Raw genomic sequence first — 22,626 nt, forward strand, 5'->3', positions numbered from 1 at the left:
CATTAATATCTATATGCATCCGCACATAACAAAGTGCTACACAGTGATCAAGGATAAACGGTTGATCACCTCCCTCTCTCTCTCTCTATCTCTCCCCTCTCTTTCTCTCTCGTCGCAGGATATCAGGACACTCTGAGCCGATTGGCTGCAATCTTGGCAAAGCATTTTGCTGATCCTCGGATTGTGGGAACAGGTAAGACTTTATATTGGGACGAGGTACTCTAGAGCCCACGGTCGTCCAACCTTCTGGCTGCCGATTTTCTTTTGTTTTTGAAGGGATTGTCACTCCTAGAAAAGCGTTCCGCCAATCAACTAACAACCGGGTTCCTACTCACTGCTGGTACACAGAGGCGTGTGTGTGTGTGGAGTAAGGAAACTTGCCCAACGTTTTGCCCTGACCTGCCCGGGAATCAAACCCAGGTCCTCTCGCTTGCGAGGCGAGTGCTCTAACCACTGAGCTACAGGACTCCATGTTATCTTCCTTTATTAGGACAAAGTAGGAGGAGCTTTACTCAGCAGCGAAAGCCATGTTGTCCTAATCTGCGTGGCGCTTAATGCTGACACTGGGTGGCGGAAGTGGAAGAGTGTTCCATTTCATAGAATTTCCTTGGACTAATTTTACAACGCTGCTTTTTTTTTCTCTCTGTTTATTCTCCTCTAGACATTAAGGATTCTCTGATGCAGGCACTTGCCAGTTATGTTTGCTATCCACACTCCCTGCGAGCTGTCGAACGCATTTTAGAGGAGCAGTAAGTTCAGAGAAGCAACTGTTAATAATGCGCTGGACAGTCAGGGATTTGGACCTGAGCTGGGGGTTGGGATCGGGGGGGCGGGGGCGCGGAGGTGGAAGACGGGGAGGGCAGGGGTAAGAGGTTGGCCGAATGTGCAGTCGAAGAGGAATGTCTTAAGGAGACGTCTCAAAGCACTTCAGAGGATATACTGTAAAGTGAATTGACTGTATTTTGGAGGCGAAACCCCTCTTCAAGATGTGATTTTATCAGAAAAGGGCTGTTTAAGTGCAAGTTGTTGTGGGGCATTGTTGTTCAGCAGAGGGTAATTGGCTTATTTCTGTATGTTCTCGTAGGCGTATGGCGATGATGAAGAACCTTTTAGCTCCGTATGAACAGAGACCATGGGCACAGACCAACTGGATCCTTGTGCGTCTCTGGAGGGTATGTTACAGGCAATCCTTGCGTTTATTTGATACAGTGCCTGATCACGTCTTCAAGGCGTCTCAAAGCGCTTCACAGAATATACTGTAACGTGGATTGACTGTTTTGTGGGCGAAACGCAGCAGCCAATTGCGCACAGCAGCGTCCCGCAAACAGTCGTGGATTGAGTGACCAAATTATTTTTTTTAAGGGATTGTTATACCTGGAAAAGCAATCTGCCAATCGACTAACAACCGGGTTCCTACCTAACTCTAAACAGAGGCGTGTGTGTGTGTGTGGAGTAAGGAAACTTGCCCAACGTTTCCCCCTGCCCTGACCAGGAATCAAACCCAGGTCCTCTCGCTTGTGACGTGAGTGCTCTTAACCACTGAGCTACAGGACAACAATGAAGTGGTCGGGGAAATTGCTTTTCATTTACAATTTTTTTTTAGAAGCATTGATGAGCTTCAGGGACTCAAATAGTCCCTAACCTTGCTTTTAATGTCTTGTGCAAATCACAGGCCCTACAGTGATAATCTTCCATTGTTTTATATTTTTCTTGCTTTGTGTGTTTCTTCAATGTTTTTCAGGGTTGTGGATTTGGCTACAGGTACACCCGACTCCCTCACTTGCTGAAAACCAAACCAGAGGATGCCAACATGCCAAGTCTACAGAGTGAGTACCGGCAGATTAATATCATTCCCACCCAGCTCTGCTTAATGCAGCTCTGTTAATCTTTCGGTGTCTGAAACTCAGTGACTCTCCTCAGCTCGGTACTGTTTGCTAAGTCAGTAATTTGTTTATTGGTGATTTAACCAAAGGACACAGATTTAAGATAATTGGTAAAAGAATCAGAAGGGAGACAATGAGACTTTTTTTTACCCAGTGAGCTGTCATGGTCTGCAAAGCGCTGATGGAAGCAGATTCGATCAAAGCTTTCAAAATTTGATAAGTACCTAAAAAGGAAAAAAATGCAGGGCTGTGGGGTAAGAGCTGGGGAGTGGGACTCGTTGGGATAAGAGTGGGACTAGTTGGTGGCTCTTTCAAAGGGCTGTCACAGGCACGATGGCCTGAATGGCCTCCTTCTGTGTTGTAAGATTTTATGGTTTTAAATGTGCTGTTTATCCATCCATAATTTATGGTTTGATTCCTTAGAGCCCCAGCGTGTGGGTTCTGAAGGTTTGTAGATGGGTAAATGGATCTTGTGATGACAACCTGAATGGGAAACTGCCAGTGCCATGGCAATTGAAAACTCATCAGTTTCAATCTCGTTCCTCCGAGGTGCAAATTCACCCTTTATTTAATCTATGTAATAACGATTGTAATGTTACACTCATGGAGTTTTTCCTAAATTACCTTTGACGATCGGGAGTAATTTTACTGAACATTGTCTTATTAAGAAATGTTATCCTCAATAGTTCTCCACCAGAAATTAATTGTTTTACACCAATTTTCTCCGCCTCGCCTTTTGAAAACTTGTGACTGCTTTTTCTCATTTGTGGAGTCCTGTAGCTCAGTGGTTAGAGCAGTCGATTCGCAAGCGAGAGCACCCTAGTTCGATTCCCGGGTGGGCAGGGCGAAACATTAGGCAAATTTCCTTACTCCGCTCACACGCCTGTTTACCTAGCAGTAAGTAGGAACCTAGTTGTTAGTTGATTGGCGGATCACTGACCGGGGATAATAATCCCTTCAAAATTAAGAATAATTTTGTCACTCAATCCATGACTGTTTGTGGGACATTGCTGTGTGCAATTGGCTGCCGTAATCGCCCACAAAACACACAGTCAATTCACTTTACAGTGTTGCCTGTGAAGAGCTTTGAGGCGTCTCGAAGACGTGATAAGGTGAGGTGTCAAATGCAAGAATTGTTAATTTTCATTACCCATTATGAAATTCTGCTCAAAGAGTTGCTCAAATATATATATATATTTCTTAAATTTATGGTCATTTTTGAAGAAATTCATCTTTTCTGACAAAAAATAGCATTTAAAGGAAGAATCTAAAGTGCCTTTAAATTCTCTGAAGCACGTTTCTGCTGCCGATTGCATCATTAATAAAATATTGCTTTAAAAGTGTATTTTGTGTGATGTAAAAAATTTCACATTATATTCTCTCACAGAAGTATAATGTATTATAAATGGTATTAATTATATAACTTTTATTAAATCAATTAATTGCAACGAAACTTGAATTGTCACTCTTGGGAGGACATTCCCCTCCGCTATGGTATATGGTCAATGCTCCGATGTAAGCAACAATCCATGACTGGGCAGGAATCCTGTAGCTCGGTGGTTAGAGCACTCGCCTCGCAAGCGAGAGGACCTGGGTTTGATTCCTGGACAGGGTGAAACGCTGGGCAAGTTTCCCTGCTCCACACGCCTCTGTTTACCCAGCAGTAAGTAGAAACCCGATTGTTAGTCGATTGGCGGATCGCTTTTCTGGAGGTGGTAATCCCTTCAAAAAACAAAAAAATCTCATCACTCAATCCACAGCTGTTTGTGGGACACTACTGTGCGCAATTGGCTGTTGTTTCGCCCACAAAATATAGTCAATTCACTTTACAGTATATTCCGTGAAGGGCTTTGAGACGTCTCAACGACGTGATAAGGCACTGTATCAAATGCAAGGATTATTATTATTATTAATATTATTATCCTACATGAGGGACATATAAATGCTTTGTGGTTGTGAAAGCTGAAACAAAATTAGGTCAATTGATTATGAATGCCAACATTTCATGAAACACACTAGGCATCAAATGTGTTTCACTTTTAAAGAACTGGAGGTTTTTTTTTAACTCATGGAGCAATGATAATGTCCCCCGGGATTTATACTTCTGTTTCTCAAACAGCTGGAGGAGCCAGTCGTAAACTAATGAAACTGTTCAGGCAAAGAAATAATTCAATCACTGTTGCGTGTGTTCCCCCCCCCACCACCCCCGCCCGTGTTGCTTGAGAATTCGCTGGGATATCCAGGTGATAATTATGAATCGTCAATGCAAAATTGAATCTATTGACTATATATTGGAACACGGTTGTGTGCAATTGGTTGCTCACAAATTAGTCAATTCACTTCACAGTATATTCTGAAGAGACATGATAAGGCACTATATCAAGTGCAAGGTTTGTTATTATTATTAATACATACCTTGTTCCATGACTGCTCAATATGTATCCTGCCCCTGGGAACTGTTGCTTAATTCCCTTTAGGTTTGAAGCAGTTGATTAAAGGAATTCTATCATTATCGCCCTCCCACTCGAACTTAATTGTGTTATTTGATTCTCATCCCTACAAGTGAGTGTTGAGTTGTGCGAAATTAAATATTTCATTCTAATTACTGCAGATTTTAGTTTTGAAAGAAAATAATTGGGTTTCTTTTTTATGGCATCTCAACGGCTATAAAAGGGTCTCTATCGAAAGGTCTCAAAATAATTTCAGCGTGATTATTTTCAAGTATAACGACTCAAAATGTTTTTCGTGATAACTGTTTTCAAGGTCAATGGTGTAGTCATTGAGTCAGCAATGTCCCAACACACAGTCAGTGAATCTGGGAGGTTTGGAGGAGAAACGTTACATTGATGGCCCCAATCAGCCGGCTTCAAGATTTGTTCCAAGTGCTGTTGGGGGGGTTGCCTTGGCTTCAGACCACAGTAATTCCTTCTTCTGTGGTGGTCTGGCCATGACATTGAACGCTGAACGTTTGGTTCTGAGCTCTTGAATCTCGCCTGGTTTGATGTTCGTGCATCTGCGGATATTGCTCACAGCGTAGATGTGGGGTAGCCGGACTTGGAGCAGGAAGAAACCGCAAGCATCGATCAGTGTCCATCATGTAATTCGGGGAGAGAAGCGAGCCCTTACTCGGAGCTTTAAAAGTGCAATTGAAAGCCAGGCTTCAAGACGTTTGTAATCAGCCCCGACCTTCTTCACTTCAACCTGCGAACTGCAGGGGTGTGTGTGTGTGTGGGTGGGGGGTGGGGTGGGGGGCCACTTCACTCTCCTGTGCTCACTGAAACGTGTGCAGACAAGACCCAGGTTTCCTTGCCCTTTCGCCTTGGCTACTGCTAACGTGTGCTACACACTGTTTGAGAGGATTTAGGGTATGAGTTTCTGTAGAAAACTGAATCTTGCTCCTAACTATTTCATATCCATATTAAACAATTTCCGGGTGATTGGAAACCCAAAGTGTTCCCCATTGCCAAGGGCTCTGGAACCCCTACCCTGCGTGAGGGGTGCTATAGAAATGCAAGTTGTTGTTGTTGAGGGTGGGGCCGGCTACTTTTTTTTGTGTAATAATGTTAATTTACTTTTTTTTTAAATTAAATGCCTTTTTTTCCTTTTTGCATGGATTCCAGAAGATTTATCTGTTGCTAGTTTTCAGAGTAAGTCTATTTCTTTTTCTGGATGTGGTGTCACTTCCCATTGTGTGTTCCTTCCCTTCTGTATCCGACACTCAAGTAGGTTTGTGGCAGCTTGTTTGTACGTGTCGCATTAGCTGCTAGCCAAGACCATTTTAAGTAAGTCGTCAGTCCATTAAACGTCCATATCGACCTGTCCGCTCCCTCCGCTCAACGGGCTCTGGCCTGCTCCACATCCCCTAAGCCGCCCCACCATCGGCGATCAGGCCTTTAGCCTTCAAGGCACGTCTCAAGACCCTCTTCTTTGACCGCACCTTCGTCCACCCTCCTATCCCCACCCTCCCTGCCCTCCACCCCCTCCTGATCAACAATCCCCAGCTCGGGTCCAAATCCCTGACTGTCCAGCTCCTTGAGACGTCCTCCCGATGTGAAAGGCTCCATGTAAATATCATTACATGTTGTTGTTGATAGCCAAAAGTGCAATTTAGTCAAGTTCCACCCACACATAACTTTCCCTCAGCGACAGTTCAGCTTCCAAAATGTGGGCTGATCCATAGGCTTTATGCTCCTCTCTCTGATCCCAGTCTGTGTAGTGTCACAGTATCGTATTGTCCTCTGTCCCCAAACACACGGAAGGGAATACAATGGAATACGTTGGCAAAATGGTGACTGTGGTTTATACGGTTGATTGGCAGGAGACGAGGGTATCAAGGGATACGGGGCAAGAGCAGGTAATTGGAGATGCGGTACAGATCAGCCTTGATCTTATAGAATGGCGGAACAGGCTTGAGGGGCTGAATGGCCTCTTCCTGATCCTATGTTCGTGTGACACTCAACCTTCAGGACTCGGCTGCTGTATATCGGATCATTGCTAGAAATCTTACTTGTTCAGTAGTCTCTAAGGCAATCTGCACATCCTTGGAAGTGGAGATTGTCCTGACGTGTGCAGTGTCAGTGTGATAACCCCTGGAGCGCCTTTTATTCGGCGGACAGCAGTAGCAGCTTTGCCTCTAAATGCTTCATGAGTAATCTAGCGCTCGTCAATCGAATACGAACGCAAAGGACTTTCACTGAGCACAAGCAATTAGGAGCTGTGCAGAGCGAGTACCTGCGTTCGAATACGGTAGAAACTTCTTGCTGCTTTTCATTCGATCGCACCATCTGAGAGTTTCTGAAAAGAATCAGGTCAAAAATCAATGTCATTTGAGCTCACTCACGAGGGGTGTTACAGACGTGGCAAATGCGCTGTTCAGTTTCTGTGCCGCCCAGCGACAGGGGAATGCGTTGTTAGATTAAAATATATTGGGTATAAAGCAGCCATTTGTTTTTGTTACGCTTTAGCTGTTCAGAGATAAGAGGGATATTATTCACAGGATGACCGATGACTGTGACCTTGGGTTACTATTAACTGTCAGCAAGTGCCTCTGTTCACAGTGTTTCCTCTTGGAATTGCCTGGGACTGGTTGTTCTTTCTATCTGGGGATTGAAAAAACCCGTGTAATGTGACAAGACGCATTGAATTCTGGTGTAGGGGCTAAAGAGTTTTATCATCATTGACCTGATTGTGTCATGGTGGCAGTGTTATTAATCGACCTTTCATGGTAAAATATGATTTCATTATCCTCTGAGTACATTGAGACTAAACCACCCAACCAACTGGTGAGGTCACAAGTACTCTACTCTGTTCCTTCAAGCCCACACTCTCACTTATCCCTTTATAATCACTTTGATGGATGAATGTTCGGAGTGAGAACACCAGCCACTCAGAACCCAGGAAGGTCCCAGCGACTGACGTCAATCGAAGCCAAGAGTCTTTCCATCTGCTCAATGGGATGATTTGGATTATAAATACTAATGTGACACTAATGAGAGGAAATGAAGTGTGCTTACATTGGAAACTACTTCGCTTTCTACTCATTTAATGTAACACGTCAGCAAGCGAGAGGAACAGCTGCACCTTGCAGCAAACTTGCGCTGAATCTTAATGTCTTGAAAGCAGAAGAGTCCAAACAAAAACATTACCAATGAACGAGAAACCCCTGTTTTTACTGAACGTCTATAATCGCCTCTTTCCACTCTTATTTTTATTGTTTCTCCTTTACCTAATTAGTATTCTATCTCTTCTTTTTCAAAGCTTCACCATGTCACTTTGTTCTGACACCTTATGACAGATTTAATAAGCATTTTAAGCATTACTTTGTAGCCTGTGTCTTTCTCAAGGTCTTTGAAATATTTTTGTGGAGTCCTGTAGCTCAGTGGTTAGAGCACTCGCCTCGCAAGCGAACTCGATTCCCGGGCAGGGCGAAACACGAGGCAAGTTTCCTTATTCCACATGCCTCTGTTTACCCGGTAGTAAGTAGGAACCCGGTTGACAGTCAATTGATGGATCGGTTTTCCGGGGGGGTAATAAACTCTTCCCAAAAAATAGTAAATCATAAATTGGTCACTCAATCCATGACGCTGCCGTGCACAATTGGCTGCCGCGTTTCGCCCACAAAATATACAGTCAATTCATTTTACAGCCTATCCTGTGAAGCACTTTGAGATGTCCTGAAGAAATGATAAGGCGCTGTATCAAATGCAAGGTTTATTATTAATATTTTCCGTACCTGTAACGTGGTTGCCTGGCTATTTGCAGTAAAGAGGCCAGGTGCTGTGCAAATACTTGTCTAGCCTCAGTGGGACTCTTTCTTAATGGTTCCAATTAGCTTGTCACATGAAAAGGCTGGCATCCTGGAGCTATCTGTACCCAGCAAAGTTCTGCTGTCAATTGCAGCTGTGCCATGCCATTCCATCCTTTGAAAAATAATAATAATCCTCGAGACCCTCATCTTTGAGGTCACCCTCCTACCCCTGCCCTCCAGTCTCTCCTGATCCCGACTCTCTGCTCGGGGTCCAAATCCCTCACTGTCCAGTATCTCAGGACCTCCTCCCGACGTGAAAGACGCTATACAGATGTAACCTTGTTGTTGTTGCTGTACATGTAATTTGTTGTTGGTGTCCTGAGTTAAAGGTAGCTTCTGTTAATTCAATTCTTTGGTATTGCTGTATGAAGTGCAGAAATGTTTTCCTTGAATCGCCCGATTGTTTTGGTGCAATCTCCCATATCAATGTTAACATTTCAGGTCGATGACCTTTCGTCAGAACTGGTGGGGGGGCAAGGGGTGGATGTTGGATTATAAGGGCAAACAGAACAGAGGGGACGGGGGAAATACAGACAAAGGAAACATTTAGGTGGAGGACAGAGGACGATGAGATCAGATTACCCTGAATCCTTTTGGTGATTCCAGTTTGCGTCTTCCCTTTCACGCTGGTTCTAACCTGGTCAGTTTATTTTTCTCCTCAGAGCCCTGTCCCTCGACCCTGTTACAGCAACACATGGCAGCTCTGCTGTGCTCTGACTTTGAGATGGCGGCCAGCTTCCTGAACAGCGTCCTCAATCAGCTCAACTGGGCATTCTCGGAGTTCATTGGAATGATTCAGGAGGTAAGAGACACGGTGGAGCATTGGCAGCGAACTGGGGGTAGGGGGTAGGTGACCGTAAGGATGGTCAAAGGGGAAGGTCTTCAGGCGCAACCTGAAGGTGGGGAAGGAAGGGGGTGAGAGTGTTCCAGAGTTTCAGGGCGTAGTCGCTTCAATCAGTTACCACCTCAGATTGTCTCTTAATGTTATATTCTTCGCATTCGACCACTGCGGTAAGGAAACTTGCCCAGGGTTTCTCCCTGCCCGGGAATCAAACCCAGGTCCTCTCGCTTGCCAGGCGAGTGCTCCTAACCACTGAGAGCTACAGGACTCCACAGGGGAAGCGGAGTGTTGCTGATATTATTATAATATCTTCCTGAAACAGGCAGTGAGGGGGGTGTGAACATATTAAACGTACTGTGAAGATGCAGAGTGTCGTCGTATCATCTCCTCGCCCCGAGGAGAGAGTAAAGTTCAGAGCTGTTTCAGTGTAAGACTTGTCAGTTCACTTCCAGGGGCAGATGGAAGGACGCAGGCTCATGGATTCTCTCTGATTCCTTGTGGACTGTAGGTATATAGATATGATTATAATTTAGTTTGAAAGATCTGGTGACAAGCAAAGTCCAGTCAGCACACAATGTCACTCTGGGAAAAGCCGTGTCCTCTGTGTTAACAGCAGCGTCAGGGAATTTGCTTTTGAAAGTGCAAACTATTTTCTTAAACCAGTGATGGCCGAACAACCTTTACGTTCTGCCGCCGAAGTACATTTTCTTGATCGGTTATTTCTTGATTCATGAAGGAAAAAAAAATTGAAACACAGTCACCGATCGAACCCACACCGACCTAGACTCGCGCAAATGTTCATGGGGTGGTGGGGTCTTGTTAACAGCCTCGAGGGCCACTTCTGGCCCGCGGGCCTCAGGTTGGCCACCTAACCTTTCACACAGTTGGTAGATCAAGGCTGTGTTGCAACACATTGGGGAGCGATGCCATTTCTGCATGTTTTATGAATCGCACAAGCTGCCCGGTTAACCGTTCCATGAGAGTGCGGTGATTCCCAGCTCATCACAGTGATCCCTTTCCTTCAAAATTCTACCTACTTCACGGAGGGGGGAGGTTTGGGTCTTCTTCAACATTGAAGTGGGGGGAAAAAAATGTATATTAAAAAAAAAAGGATCTTAATCATATCCACGACTTAAACTATATTGCTCATCATGGACTATTTGCTTCAAGTACCTGACTGTCCAGCGGCTTGGAACGTCCCCCCGACCTGAAAGGCCCTCTGTAAATGTCATTTGGTTTGTTGTTGTTGTTGTGTGCCGTGTTGCTGAGGCAGCTGTTCTACACCATTTTTTTTTACATTGGTGACGTTTGAGTTAAATGTTACAGAAGTGACTTTCGTGATTTTTTTTTTTTTTCCTTCCCACATTTTTCCTTCCCATCCTTTGCCTCTGCAGATCCAGCAGGCAGCCGAGCGACCCGAGAGAAACTTTGTGGACAGTCGGCAGCTGAAGGTTTGCGCCACCTGCTTCGACCTCTCGGTGAGTCTGCTGCGAGTCCTGGAGATGACAATCACGCTCGTTCCTGAGATCTTCCTGAACTGGACCCGACCATCAGCAGAATTACTGCTGAGACGCCTCGCACAGGTATGAAGCCCCCTCTCCCTCTCTGCCCCTCTTTGGTCGTTTGTAGTAATAATAATAAACCTCGCGTTTGGTATAGCCCCTTATCGCAGCCAATTGCGCACAGCAGTGTCCCACAAACACTCGTGGATTGAGTGACCAGATTATTATTATTTTAGATATATTCATTTATTTTTTGGAAGGAATTATTCCCCCAGTTAAAGCAATCCACCAATCGACTAACAACTGGGTCCCTACTTACTGCTGGATGAACAGAGGCGTGGTGTGTGCAGGAAGGAAACTTGCCTAAGATTTCGCCCTGACCGGGAATCGAACCCAGGTCCTCTCGCTTGCTCTAACCACTGAGCTGCAGGACTTGTAGTAGATATAGAATGCAGCCAAGTTGAAAACAATTAAAACAAGCAAGTGATGACTGTGATTTTTGCACAAACTGAGTCCTATTCCAGGACTTTCTAAGATACCGAATATAATTGTTTCTTTGCTTCATAATTCATGGCCTGGATATCACACCCAACTTAATTTGTTCGCTCATCACAGATCTCGCCATCTGGTTTAAAAGGGTTCAGCTGCTCTGCTCTGGGCACTTTCTATTTGATTAGATCTGCTTGATGGTTTTAACTCCTTTGGTGCCCAAATAAAAAAACATCAAGGAGGAAGAAGTCAGTCATTAGCAGCTAGATTGCCAATTACTTGTCGTCCTGTTAGCTTTCAGAAAGGACAGAATCATGTTCCTAAAGCAGGTTGAAGACTTGACACAATCGCAGTGGTACTCCCATGGCCTCGTTACTGGGAATTAGCGGGAAAGAGAGAAAACTCGAGTCCTAATTTCACAAAGTTGTGATGCATACTTGAGTGGTTTCTTCCAAACAATGGAAGCTTTGAGTTTTTCTTGAGCTGTTGCATGTACTTTAATCAGCTCCTAACCCCCTATTCTAGCATACAACATAATAATAATAATAATAATAATCCTTGCATTTGATATAGCACCTTATCACGTCTTCGAGACGTCTCTATATTTTGTGGACGAACCTACGAAAATGGTTGTCGAATATGAGACTTCGCCTGCGGTGTTTCCTGAGGCTGTATCCTCGGTCCCCTCCTTTTCTTTGCCCACGCAAAACGCACACACACTACGCTTTACAGAATATTTTTCACATACTCCCCACGAATACTCTCTTTGTTTCTGTGGTTTCTGCTGCAGAGCCTCCGATTAGCACGGCCTGAGTTGTGTGCTGAGCTTCTGCTGTGTTGACAGCAGCAACACACACATTATTGGACATTCTATACTGTACAAAATGTGCTCCCAGACAATCTCCCAACAGGCAGATTGAGGACAAACCAGCACTGAGTGTGATAAAAATCTGCATCTACAGAATTCCCCAGAGCTTATTTCAGATTAAGTCTTCTCTTCCCTCCACCCCCACACACACACACCACCGCCACAATAGTTTACTAAAACAAAAAACAACTTGCATTTATACAGAGCCTCTCACGTAGAGTATAACATCCTAGAGCACTGATCTTTGACTCATTCAATACTTAATATAAATGCAGTGTCCGAAGCATCATTTGGGTAATATCTGTAACAGTCGTACTCATTAACTTGTTACCATGGGTCGCAGCTCCAAGCCGTGTCAAATGGCCCTAACGTGTTGCCTCGCGTGTAATTATCTTTGTTCGTAACTGACCCATATCGATGGAAAGCTTTAAATGCATGGCTTGAGTTACAACCAAACCCTTCCGCTTGTCATTGTGTATACAATCCTATTCCAACATGTGATCCCTTTCCTTTTTTTCTACCTTCTAGCTGGCACTCCTCAGAACAATTGATTAATTGGTTCGGAACTGGGGGAAAAAAATCTTGTAAATTAAAACACTAGTTAACCAAAGAGACTTAACTATATTGTCAATCCCCTTATCTTACAATCACACACCATTCATCCTCATGTTGTACCTCACATAGTGTAACTGCGCAGGTCAACTTAATAATACTTTACACCACACTCTATATTTGCACTATTTCTGGATTTATTTAATCCTTATTGGTGTTGAATTCAGCTCCACGATACCTTAGGGGCAATAATCTAAGTTGTCATTATGTGAAGCTCAGCCCACGTGCTCTCAGATGAACAGACAGTAGATTAAGTAAGCAGCAGTAAGTAGGAACCCGGTTGTTAGTCATTTGTGAATCGCTTTTTCAGGGGTAATAATCCCTTCAAAAAGAATAATAATTTTGTCACTCAATCCACGGCTGTTTGTGGGGACGCTGCTGTGCGCAATTGGCTGCCGTTTTTCACCCACAAAATACACAGTCAATTCACTTGACAGTGTATCCTGTGAAGCGCTTTGAGACGTCTCGAAGATGTGATAAGGATTATATCCATATCAAATGCCAGGATTATTGTTACTCTTACGGACATTCTGTGCTCTCAGGTGAATGTTGGTGCATTGCCCAAATCACATGCTATCAGTTGACTATCCATTGGGCTATACATGCCATCTGCTCTATCATGAATGAATGCGCTGGAAGGCAATATTGGTTGTTTGAGCCAGAATTTCAAGACACAAAGCACTTTTAGATCTTTTTTTATCGTCGAAAGGTTTCCCTATTGTTGATCTGATTTTCGATGGTTTCCAGCAGTCCTGAACGATGTGCAATCATGTGTGGTGTGTGTGTGTGTGGCTCGTTGTGAAGCAGGATTACACTGAAGGACATTATTCAAATGACAAAGGTTAATGTGCTTATTGATCTGTAGCCAGCCTTCAAATGCAGAGCATCACATGCTGAAGATCTGTAATTGTTACTTCATCAGTTCAAGCTATCTTGAGAGAATTAAAAAGATAATAATAATTTGGTCATTCAATCCACGGCTGTTTGTGGGGACGCTGCTGTGCGCAGTCGGCTGCGTGTATCCTGTGAAGTGTATCCTGTGAAGCGCTTTGAGACGTATCGAAGACGTGATGAGGCGCTGTATCAAATGCGAGGATTATTATCTACAACAACAACAAAATGACATTTATAGAGCGCCTTTCAAGTCGAGAGGACGTCCCAAAGCGCTGAACAGTCAGGTGTCAGGGCCCGAGAATGGGGGAGGGGTGGTGGTGGGATGAGGGAAGGCAGAGAGGTGGGAGTGAGACCAAAAGCACAGTGGAAGAGAAGGGTCTGGAGACCGCCCTTGAACGAGGCAAGGGAGGAAGAGAGGCGAAGGTACCAGAGTGTGGGGGCAGAGAGGCTGAAAGCCCGGCCACTGATGGTAGGGCGGGAGACATGGAGCAGGTCGGAGCCCGATGAATGGAGGGAGCGGGCAGGTCAGAGAGGTAGGAGGGGGCAAGGCCATGGATGGCCTTGAAGGTGAGGACGAGGATCTTGAACGCGATCCTCTGGGGGATGGGGAGCCAGTGGGGTCGGACGAGGGTGGGAGTGATGGGGTCACGGAGCCTGGTGCGTGAGAGTACACGAGCTGCAGAGTTGTGTTGAATTGTAATTAACACACCTATCTAGGCGTCTAGTTGAATTGCTTTACACACTGAATCAGAATAAGGAGGGGGAGAATGTATTTCAGGTTTTTCACTGATGGGTACGGTAAGAAAATCTGAAAACGGGGGACCCACTGAGATAGAAACTGTATTTCGATCACGTTTCCGGCTCATCCAAATCAATTTTCTTCATCCACAGCTGATAAACCAAGTCTTGAACCGAGTGACGGCTGAAAAAAACCTCTTTGACCGCGTGGTCAATCTGCGCTTACCTGGTGAGTAGGAATCTGCTGGGAGTCTGTTGGGAGTTCTACTCAACAGAAATTTTGGGGAGTTTTTTTGTCATGTGGATTATTTGCCACTTATTTTTGCTCATTATTCAGAGCGCTAGCTCTCATACAATAAAAAGGCTGTGTTAACTGTACATTTTGCGGGCGAAACATGGTATCAATGTCGGTCATGTCAGCAGTCGGTCAGTTCACTCTCCGCATATTCCTTCCAATTTATCCTTGAAAGGAAAAATCATCCTTTGTCAAAAAGCACATTTTTCATCTGTGACGTTTCTGTTGCCTGGGTACATGATACATTGCTGAATGACAACAGCTCTGCTTTTGTGCTGTGATACTGGGCTGAAGATTCTGTTGATTTTCTTCACTCACTTTACCTTTACCTTGACGTAAATCTATACGCGACTCAGGATCACATGAAACCCCAATCTTTGTCAAATTGGATTTTCGTTTCTTTCATTTCAATGAGTTATCTGAGGAAAGTGAGTGCGTGCTGATCTGTATGAACACACCTATGGCACTGTCGCCAATAACTCATCAATGTTTATTGTATCAGCCCAGCTCAGTCACAGACCATAAATCGGGTGCAATCAATGCAATGTGCTCATGAAGGCATTAAGATGACCTCAAATTCTTATACTGCATTTGAAAAACGTTTTTTAAAGAGCTCTTAAAACGTCGAGCATTTCCTATCAATGTCCGGGAAGCTTGAGTGTACTGTATTTCTGAATATAGTTTTACATACTACATATAATTCTTAAAATATCCAACTTGATTTTAAATTATTAAAGGGTGTGTTAATTACAGAGTCAAAAATATTCCACTCAGCTGAGCTATTGCGGGTTTATTAATTTTTAAAATAAGGCAATGATTACCTGCCATGTTGGCAATAAATTCCATTTATAATGAGATAGAAAAAGCAAACAAATCTGTGTTTGTTGCAACTCAGCAGTATAAAACTTAACAAATAAGTCAAATAATAATAAGTTGGTCGTTCAATCCACGGCTGTTTGTGGGGACGCTGCTGTGCACAATTGGCTGCCACGTTTCGCCCACAAAATATACAGTCAATTCACTTTACAGTATATTCTTTGAAGCGCTTTGAGACGTCTCGAAGTTGTGATAAGGCGCTGTATCAAAGACAAGGATTATTATTATCATTAAAAGCAACAAAAGGTATAATACTGAGGTTACCTTCTTTGTGCTGAGTGAATATAATACAAACTTACATTTATATAACACCTTTCATGTCAGGAGGACGTCCCAAGGGACTGGACAATCTTAAGGTGAGGGTGGGTGGGGGTAAGAAACATTCATATTGTGTTCGTGGTTTGGTAACACTACAAATAATAAAGATCCTTTGCACTGTGCTGTTTTCTGGGGACTCGGTGAAGGATGGACATTGCTGACTTGTTTTAACCTCTTCTTGGTATAGGTTTGGAGAGTGTGGATCATTATCCAATCCTTGTTGCAGTTACAGGAATTCTTGTCCGGCTCCTGGTAGACTCTGATGTTCAGGGGTAAGCTCCAGTGTTGTTTTCTCATCCCCTTTCCAGCTCAAATCATCTGTGATGTCCTTTGTGGTTTCTGGTTTGGGTGGAGACTTGCTGGGCTTTGCTTTGCTGTACTCGTGTTTGGAGTGGGCACAATCTGAGATTGCAGTGTTCAAAGTCTGACAGATATAGTTAATGTCTGATGCACTTGCTGTTTCTAGCCCACATTTCCACTGGCAACTGGGTCTCTGCAAACCGTTGTGCATTCATGGTGTTTGAAATACTTGGTGATGACGATGATAACAATAATAATCCTTGCACGTGACGTAGCACCTTATCATGTCTTCGAGATATTCAAGGCGCTTCACAGAACATACTTGTAAAGTGAATTGCCTGTGCATTTTGTGGGCGAAACGCGGCAGCCAATTGAACATATCTAATTCTTGCTGCGCATATAAGGCTGTACTGCACTATCGTTGTTAAACGATTTGCAGATTGCTTTTCCGGGGATAATAATTGCTTCAAAAAAAAAAAAAAATTGGACACTCAATCCACGGCTGTTTGTGGGAAGCTGCTGTGCACAGTTGACTTTACAGTATATTCTGTGAAGCGCTTTGAGACCTCTCGACAACGTGAAAAGGCGCTGTATCATATGCAAAGATTATTATTATTACACTGTGCTACAGTGGCTACATACAGGACTGCTGATGATACAGGAATTGGTTTTATTTCTCAGCCAACTTGACAGCGACGCTTTGTGAAGAGATGATGCAACAAAACTGGCACAAAGAGTTTATTTACAAAATGCTCCCGGGTTCCTACGATAAGCTGAAATATCTGACTGGGATGTGGGGGCTGGGATGTGGGAGAACTGAAGCGTACTGACAGCTGGGTTAGTGCTTCTGGATAGATATGACACAGCTAGAAAAGACATAACCAGAGGACAACCTCTCACAAGAGCAACTCACGCACAATCTCTCTGCACAAAGGGAAAATTAACTGCACCAAACAAGGTGCTTCAACAAACTGAGCAGTTACAGGGCTCAGAGAATCAGGCGAAGAGGAAAGGCAGGTGGAGTGAAAGTAATGTTTCAGTTGTCAGACCAATGGTAGAATATTAATAATAATAATAATAATCCTTACATTTGATACAGCGCCTTATATCTTCGAAACGTCTCAAAGCGCTTCACAGGATACACTGTAAAGTGAATTGACTGTGTGGTTTGCGGGCGAAACGCGGCAGCCAATTGCGCACAGCAGCGTCCCCACAAACAGCCGTGGACTGAGTGACCAAATTATTATTATTTTTTGAAATGAACAGAGATTCTAGATTTTGTTCATTTTTAGTATTTCTGCTTTTCTGTATGTTGTTTCCGATCCTATCCAAATGAAGGCTCCAACACAACACACAAGTCAGCATCACCACTGCTGGATGAACTGCCACCAGTGTAGGTTTTAAAACCATTTGTGGCAATGTTTTTTGCTCTCTCAGACTGTACATGTAATAAGATTGTGAATACACAAATTGTTTTGGGGGCCGGGTGCACGGGCTTCAAAACGGTTATACATTGCCATTAATACTAAATACAAGTGTCTGTAATTTCCTGCTCTTGTAGATAAGAATGTTTTGGAAAATCAATTATAATAAGAACGTAGCAAGAGTGAATTACTGTACTAATCAAAACAGTTCAGGGAAAAAGTCACCTTGTTCCACAAACACCATCTCTGTCGCTCTCCCTCCTTCACTCCCTCAGTGACTTTTGTCTGCTCCGAATTCCTTGTATTGTTGATGTGCTGTCTGTCAGCGGATACCTTTGTTGGAATGAGTTGGAAAGTAGATGTATCATATCCAGACACAATGAAATAGGTGCTAGAAGGGTTTTGAATCTACAGCAGTCGTGACATTTTCACATCTAATTTCTCGTGAAACAAACCTCATGTAAATTTTGTCCTTTCGGCTTGCAAGAGATGGAGAGAAACAAGACAGCTGTGTGAATTAATTTCAGGTTTCATTGGGTACAGAGTTGGCTTTGATCTGATCCACTGGGTATTGCGAAAATGTCAAATGGAATTTACCTGGTCAGAATAATACTGTGACTGCACAGCTCACCACAACCACAAATGACATTTACACGGCGCCTTTCACGTCAGGAGGACGTCGCAAGGCGCTGGACAGTCAGGGATTCGGACCTGAGCAGCGGGTTGGGATCAGGAGGGGTGGAGGGCAGGGACGGTGGGGGGTAGGAGGGTGACCGAAGGCGCGATCGAAGAGGAGGAGTTATATCATTACTAACCGAGTTGTATCTGCTGGTATATTTGCTCATGAATGAAGGTAAAGCACCAATAATAATCCTTGCATTTGATATAGCGCTTTTCACGTCAGGAGGACATCCCAAAGCGCTTCACAGAACACACTGTAAAGTGAAGTGACTGTATATTTGTGGGCGAACGCGGCAGCCAATTGCGCACAGCAATGTCCCACAAACAGTCGTAGATTGAAAATTACCAATTTATTATTGTTTTTGGTTTGGAGGGATTATTATTAGGCTCTGTGTGGAGTAAGGAAACTTGCCCAAGGTTTCGCCCTCTGCCTGGAATTGAACTCAGGTCTCTCACTTGCAAAGCGAGTGCTCTAACCACTGAGCTACAGGACTCCAATGTAAATATTTAAGAGTTAGCGACCGAGAGCAATTTATCTGTAGTCATCTCGAATCCTTTGAAGATGCTACACACACTTCCAACAAAAGATATTGTTCATTACTTATTTATTTCTTGACCAGAATCACTGATGCGATCGGATCTGTTTGAATGTCGCGCACAATCACACAATTGTAGAAATCCGCTGTTGCGATTAGTACACCTTCTTCTTGCCGTTTCCCCCGGACAAATTGATCATGCAAACGCATTGCTAACCAGGCACTTTTGTCAGTTCAAACAGCCATTTGCTATGTTATCTAGAAACCTGTGTTTTCCAATTAAACTAATTAGTATGCAGGTTCATTCTGATTAGTCCAATCCATTAATGGGCCTTGTTTTGTAGATAAAGTGTGCATTTGAAGTTCAAGGAAATATCCAATGAATTTCCATTTTATTGGCATCCTGCATGCAAACTACCAAACATCAGGGCATAATATTCAAACATGAAGCTACTTTGCAAAACCAGTTTAGTTCGGATTCCCAGATCACTCTTAGATTCTACAATATATTCCGTGAAGCGCTTTGAGACGACTCGAAGACATGATAAGGCGCTAAGTCAAGTGCCAAGTATTATTATTGTACCTTGTGTATTCCGTGAATTCTGGATGCTTTCACGGGACTACATTGTTTTTTGCATTTCACTTCCCTCAAAACAGTTTTATTATGGATAAATAGTGCAAATGTTATATTTGCCGTGTACTCAAACATCAGAAAAAGGCTTGGCTAGCTTTTTCCAGTTTAATTATTTTTCTTTGCTGACTTAGTTTGCCTGGTTTTATCGTGTCAACATTTTGTTTTTAAGAGCAGCTGGCGAAGCTTACTGAAGCTTGGCTCATAAAATTCTCCTGAAGGATTCAAACGGAACTCGTGTTAGAAAAGATGTACCTGATCGTGACCTGCAATCCACTGCCTGCTTACCCTCAGCAATTTATACCGCTTGAGAGGCAAGATGCACGATCATATGCAATCAATGCTAACTGCTTTAAAACATGAGTTGTTATCAAACTTTTATGGCTCAATTTCAATCACAGCAGCTATCTAAATTGCCAAACTACCAGATCGATTCAGTACCATCTTTCATCGGGCTATTAACAACTATAACAATAATAATCCTTACATTTGACATGGCGCCTTATCACATCGTTGAGACGTCTCAAAGCTCTGCACAGAATACACTGTGAAGTAAGTTGACTGTATATTTTGTGGGCGAAATATGGCAGCCAATTACACACAGCAGCGTCCCACAAACAGTCGTGGATCGAGTGACCAAATTATTATGTTTTTAATTTGTTTATTACCCCCAGAAAAGCGATCCACTCGCTATTTGAGGTGGTATTTATCCGGAAAAGGGCAGTCCCAATTCAGCGTTTCGCCCACGAAATATACAGTCAATTCACTTTACAGTGTATCCTGTGAAGCGCTTTGAGACGTCTTGATGAGGCGCGGTGTCAAATGCAACGATTATTATTATTATAGTCGACATTTTATAGGACTCTTATCAGTGAGGGATACTGAATTCCCGCTCCTGGTAATTTTTTTTTCTGCAATTGATGTGATCATGTGGAAAAGCCCTGGTATTTTTACTTGGAGTTTAATGGTGGCTTTCTGTCTGGTTGAGCTGCAGAACGAGAATTTGATACCTGTGAGGAATTGTACAGCACAGCAATCTACCGCAGTGCAGTTAGCTGGGACTTTGAGCCACAGAGTGATGGTAGAACAAGCTGCCCTCAAATTGTGTACTTATCTACAGTCTATAGATGTGCTTTCTGCGAAAAAGGCTTTCAGAAAACAGTTGTTTTTGATAATTGCTCAGCCCATTCTGTGATCCTAATGACGATTTTTGCCTTTGACCTTGCACATTTCGCATCGGAGGACGGCTCGAAGTGCTTCACAGGATCTACCGTCGAGTGTAATAACTGTGTGTTTCGTAGGCAAACATACAACTCGACAGGTCTCAAACAGTTGGAGTCCTGCAGCTCAGTGGTCGGAGCACTCGCCTCGCTAGCGAGATTGCCGGGCGGGGCGAGACGTTGGGCAAGTCTCCGTACTAAATAATAAATAATAATTTGGTCACTCGATCCACGGCTGTTTGTGGGGACGCTGCCGAGCGCAATTGGCTGCCGCTTTTCGCCCCAAAAATACGCAGTCAATTCACTTTACAGTGTATCCTGTGAAGCGCTTTGAGACGTCTCAAACACGTGATAAGGCGCTGTATCAAATGGAAGGATTATTATTATAATAGACACAGAAGGTTGTGTCCAGAATTAATTCAGCTCCAGACTCCGAGCAGCCACAACTGCTATTCAAATAGTGCACACAAGGGGCTTTATATTGCCTGGACTTTGAACCAAACATTGGAAAGAATCCAAACAGTTACTCTAAATCAGACCCAATTGCTTCCCTTGATTCTCAGAATTCAACGCTACAGTTAACTTATGGCCTAAGGTATTAGTTTTCCCCCCCATTCCTATAAATGTTACAGACACGCAATCTTTATAGTGTTCTATGTTCTTTTACTATCTGGCTTGTAAACTGATCATAAACAATGATTTGCAACCAAACCCTTTGTGTCCCCAACTACCTCCCATAACATGACCTCTGACAGATGCCATAGGGATGAATAGTTCATGGCTGAGGTTTACCGAACCTGTCGAGTTTACTGCTTTTCCCTTTAAGTTCCTTGAGACTCCTGAGGTGCTCATAATTTGCAGCCTTTTTACCACCATCTGTGTTTCTGTCTGCTCCTAATTTGAGTAGGTATTGATGGACTGGGCCCAAACCTAATCTTCGTTTGCCAAGTTCTTTTTATTTAGTGGTCGCTGCTCTCCTCATCTGCTCTTCCCATTAATTTGCAGCATTCGTTTAAAACAGTTCAGTCATTTCTCCAAAGCAATTTTTCCTCTAGCCGTCATTTATAATAATAATCCTGGCATTTGATACAGCGCCTTATCACATCATTGAGCTGTCTCAAAGCGCTTCACAGGATAGACTGTAAAGTGAATTGTGCTCCACAGTATCCCACAAACAATCGTGGATTGAGTGACCAATTTTGGGGGGAAGAGCAATCCTTCAATCGACTAACAACCAGATTCCTACTTACTGCTGGTAAACAGAGGCGTGTGTGTGGAGTAAGGAAACTTGTTCCGCCCTGCCCGAGAATCGAACCTGGTCGTCTCGCTTGCGAGGCGAGTGCTCTAAACCACTGAGCTACTGGACTAGAATGAGAAGGGGGGAGGGTGAGAGAAAGTCAGGTAACAATCTGCATTGCAGTTCATTCAGCACAGTCTGCACCGACTGCGACTTTCTCAGTTCTCTCGGGAAGAGATTGACTTCTTGGCGTGTTCAGTGACTTGGTGTTGAGATGTGAAGCATTCGCGGGAAGTGAGAACTTGTAGCTGTGAGCTCATGTTTTGGGTTTCTGTAATTTTCAGACCATAAGGACATTTAAGTGTGTATTTGTTTAGCGGTGTGTGTGTGTCTGTTTAAACTACAAATTTATAATAATAATCCTTACATTTGAAATAGCACCTTATCACGTCATTGATTATTATTATTTATTATTATTATCCACACACCTAACTGTAAGGACCATTAAAATACTTCATTGTGGAGCGAGTTGTGTCACATGCAGAGTTACTGGCTATTTGAGGTATTTATCCATAACAGAGCAGTCCCAATTCAGCGTTTCGCCCACAAAATTCACTTTATGGTATATTCTGTGAAGCGCTTTGAGGCGTCTTGAAGGTGTGACAAGGCGTGATATCAAATGCAAGGATTATTATTAGGTGATATTTATCATTAACATCAGTTTCTTTGTTAGCACTTCAGAGTGTTGCACATTTTTTATGTATATATAATATATATTTAAATCACGTAATTAATCTTCTCTCCTCTTGGAGCCTCTATTTTCACATCCCCTCGGCAGCGCTCATGTTAATATTTCCTGCATGAATGAGGCCGTTCTCATTGGAGGTCCGCTCGCTCTCAAGTAATTGAGAGCAAGCGGTTTTGATTTATACTTACTATTTCCTGTGTAAGCAGAACTGTTGAGTCAGATTCAG

General features: G+C 43.4%; 1 protein-coding gene across 3 annotated transcripts in view; it reads left to right on the forward strand.

The window, feature by feature from the left end:
• Nucleotides 1-22,626, forward strand: part of LOC103176755 (E3 ubiquitin-protein ligase RNF123) — a 67,055-nt gene that overhangs the window by 19,539 nt on the left and 24,890 nt on the right. For all 3 annotated transcript variants that reach the window (XM_042339578.1, XM_042339580.1, XM_042339579.1), the window contains exons 28-35: nucleotides 119-193; nucleotides 662-749; nucleotides 1,085-1,172; nucleotides 1,742-1,826; nucleotides 8,853-8,992; nucleotides 10,426-10,614; nucleotides 14,288-14,363; nucleotides 15,811-15,895. In XM_042339578.1, the coding sequence (XP_042195512.1) occupies nucleotides 119-193; nucleotides 662-749; nucleotides 1,085-1,172; nucleotides 1,742-1,826; nucleotides 8,853-8,992; nucleotides 10,426-10,614; nucleotides 14,288-14,363; nucleotides 15,811-15,895 (826 nt within the window). The remainder of the gene's footprint in view (nucleotides 1-118; nucleotides 194-661; nucleotides 750-1,084; nucleotides 1,173-1,741; nucleotides 1,827-8,852; nucleotides 8,993-10,425; nucleotides 10,615-14,287; nucleotides 14,364-15,810; nucleotides 15,896-22,626) is intronic.

The sequence above is a fragment of the Callorhinchus milii genome, unplaced genomic scaffold (genome assembly GCF_018977255.1).
Source record: "Callorhinchus milii isolate IMCB2004 unplaced genomic scaffold, IMCB_Cmil_1.0 Scaffold12, whole genome shotgun sequence".
Taxonomy (NCBI): Eukaryota; Metazoa; Chordata; class Chondrichthyes; order Chimaeriformes; family Callorhinchidae; genus Callorhinchus; species Callorhinchus milii.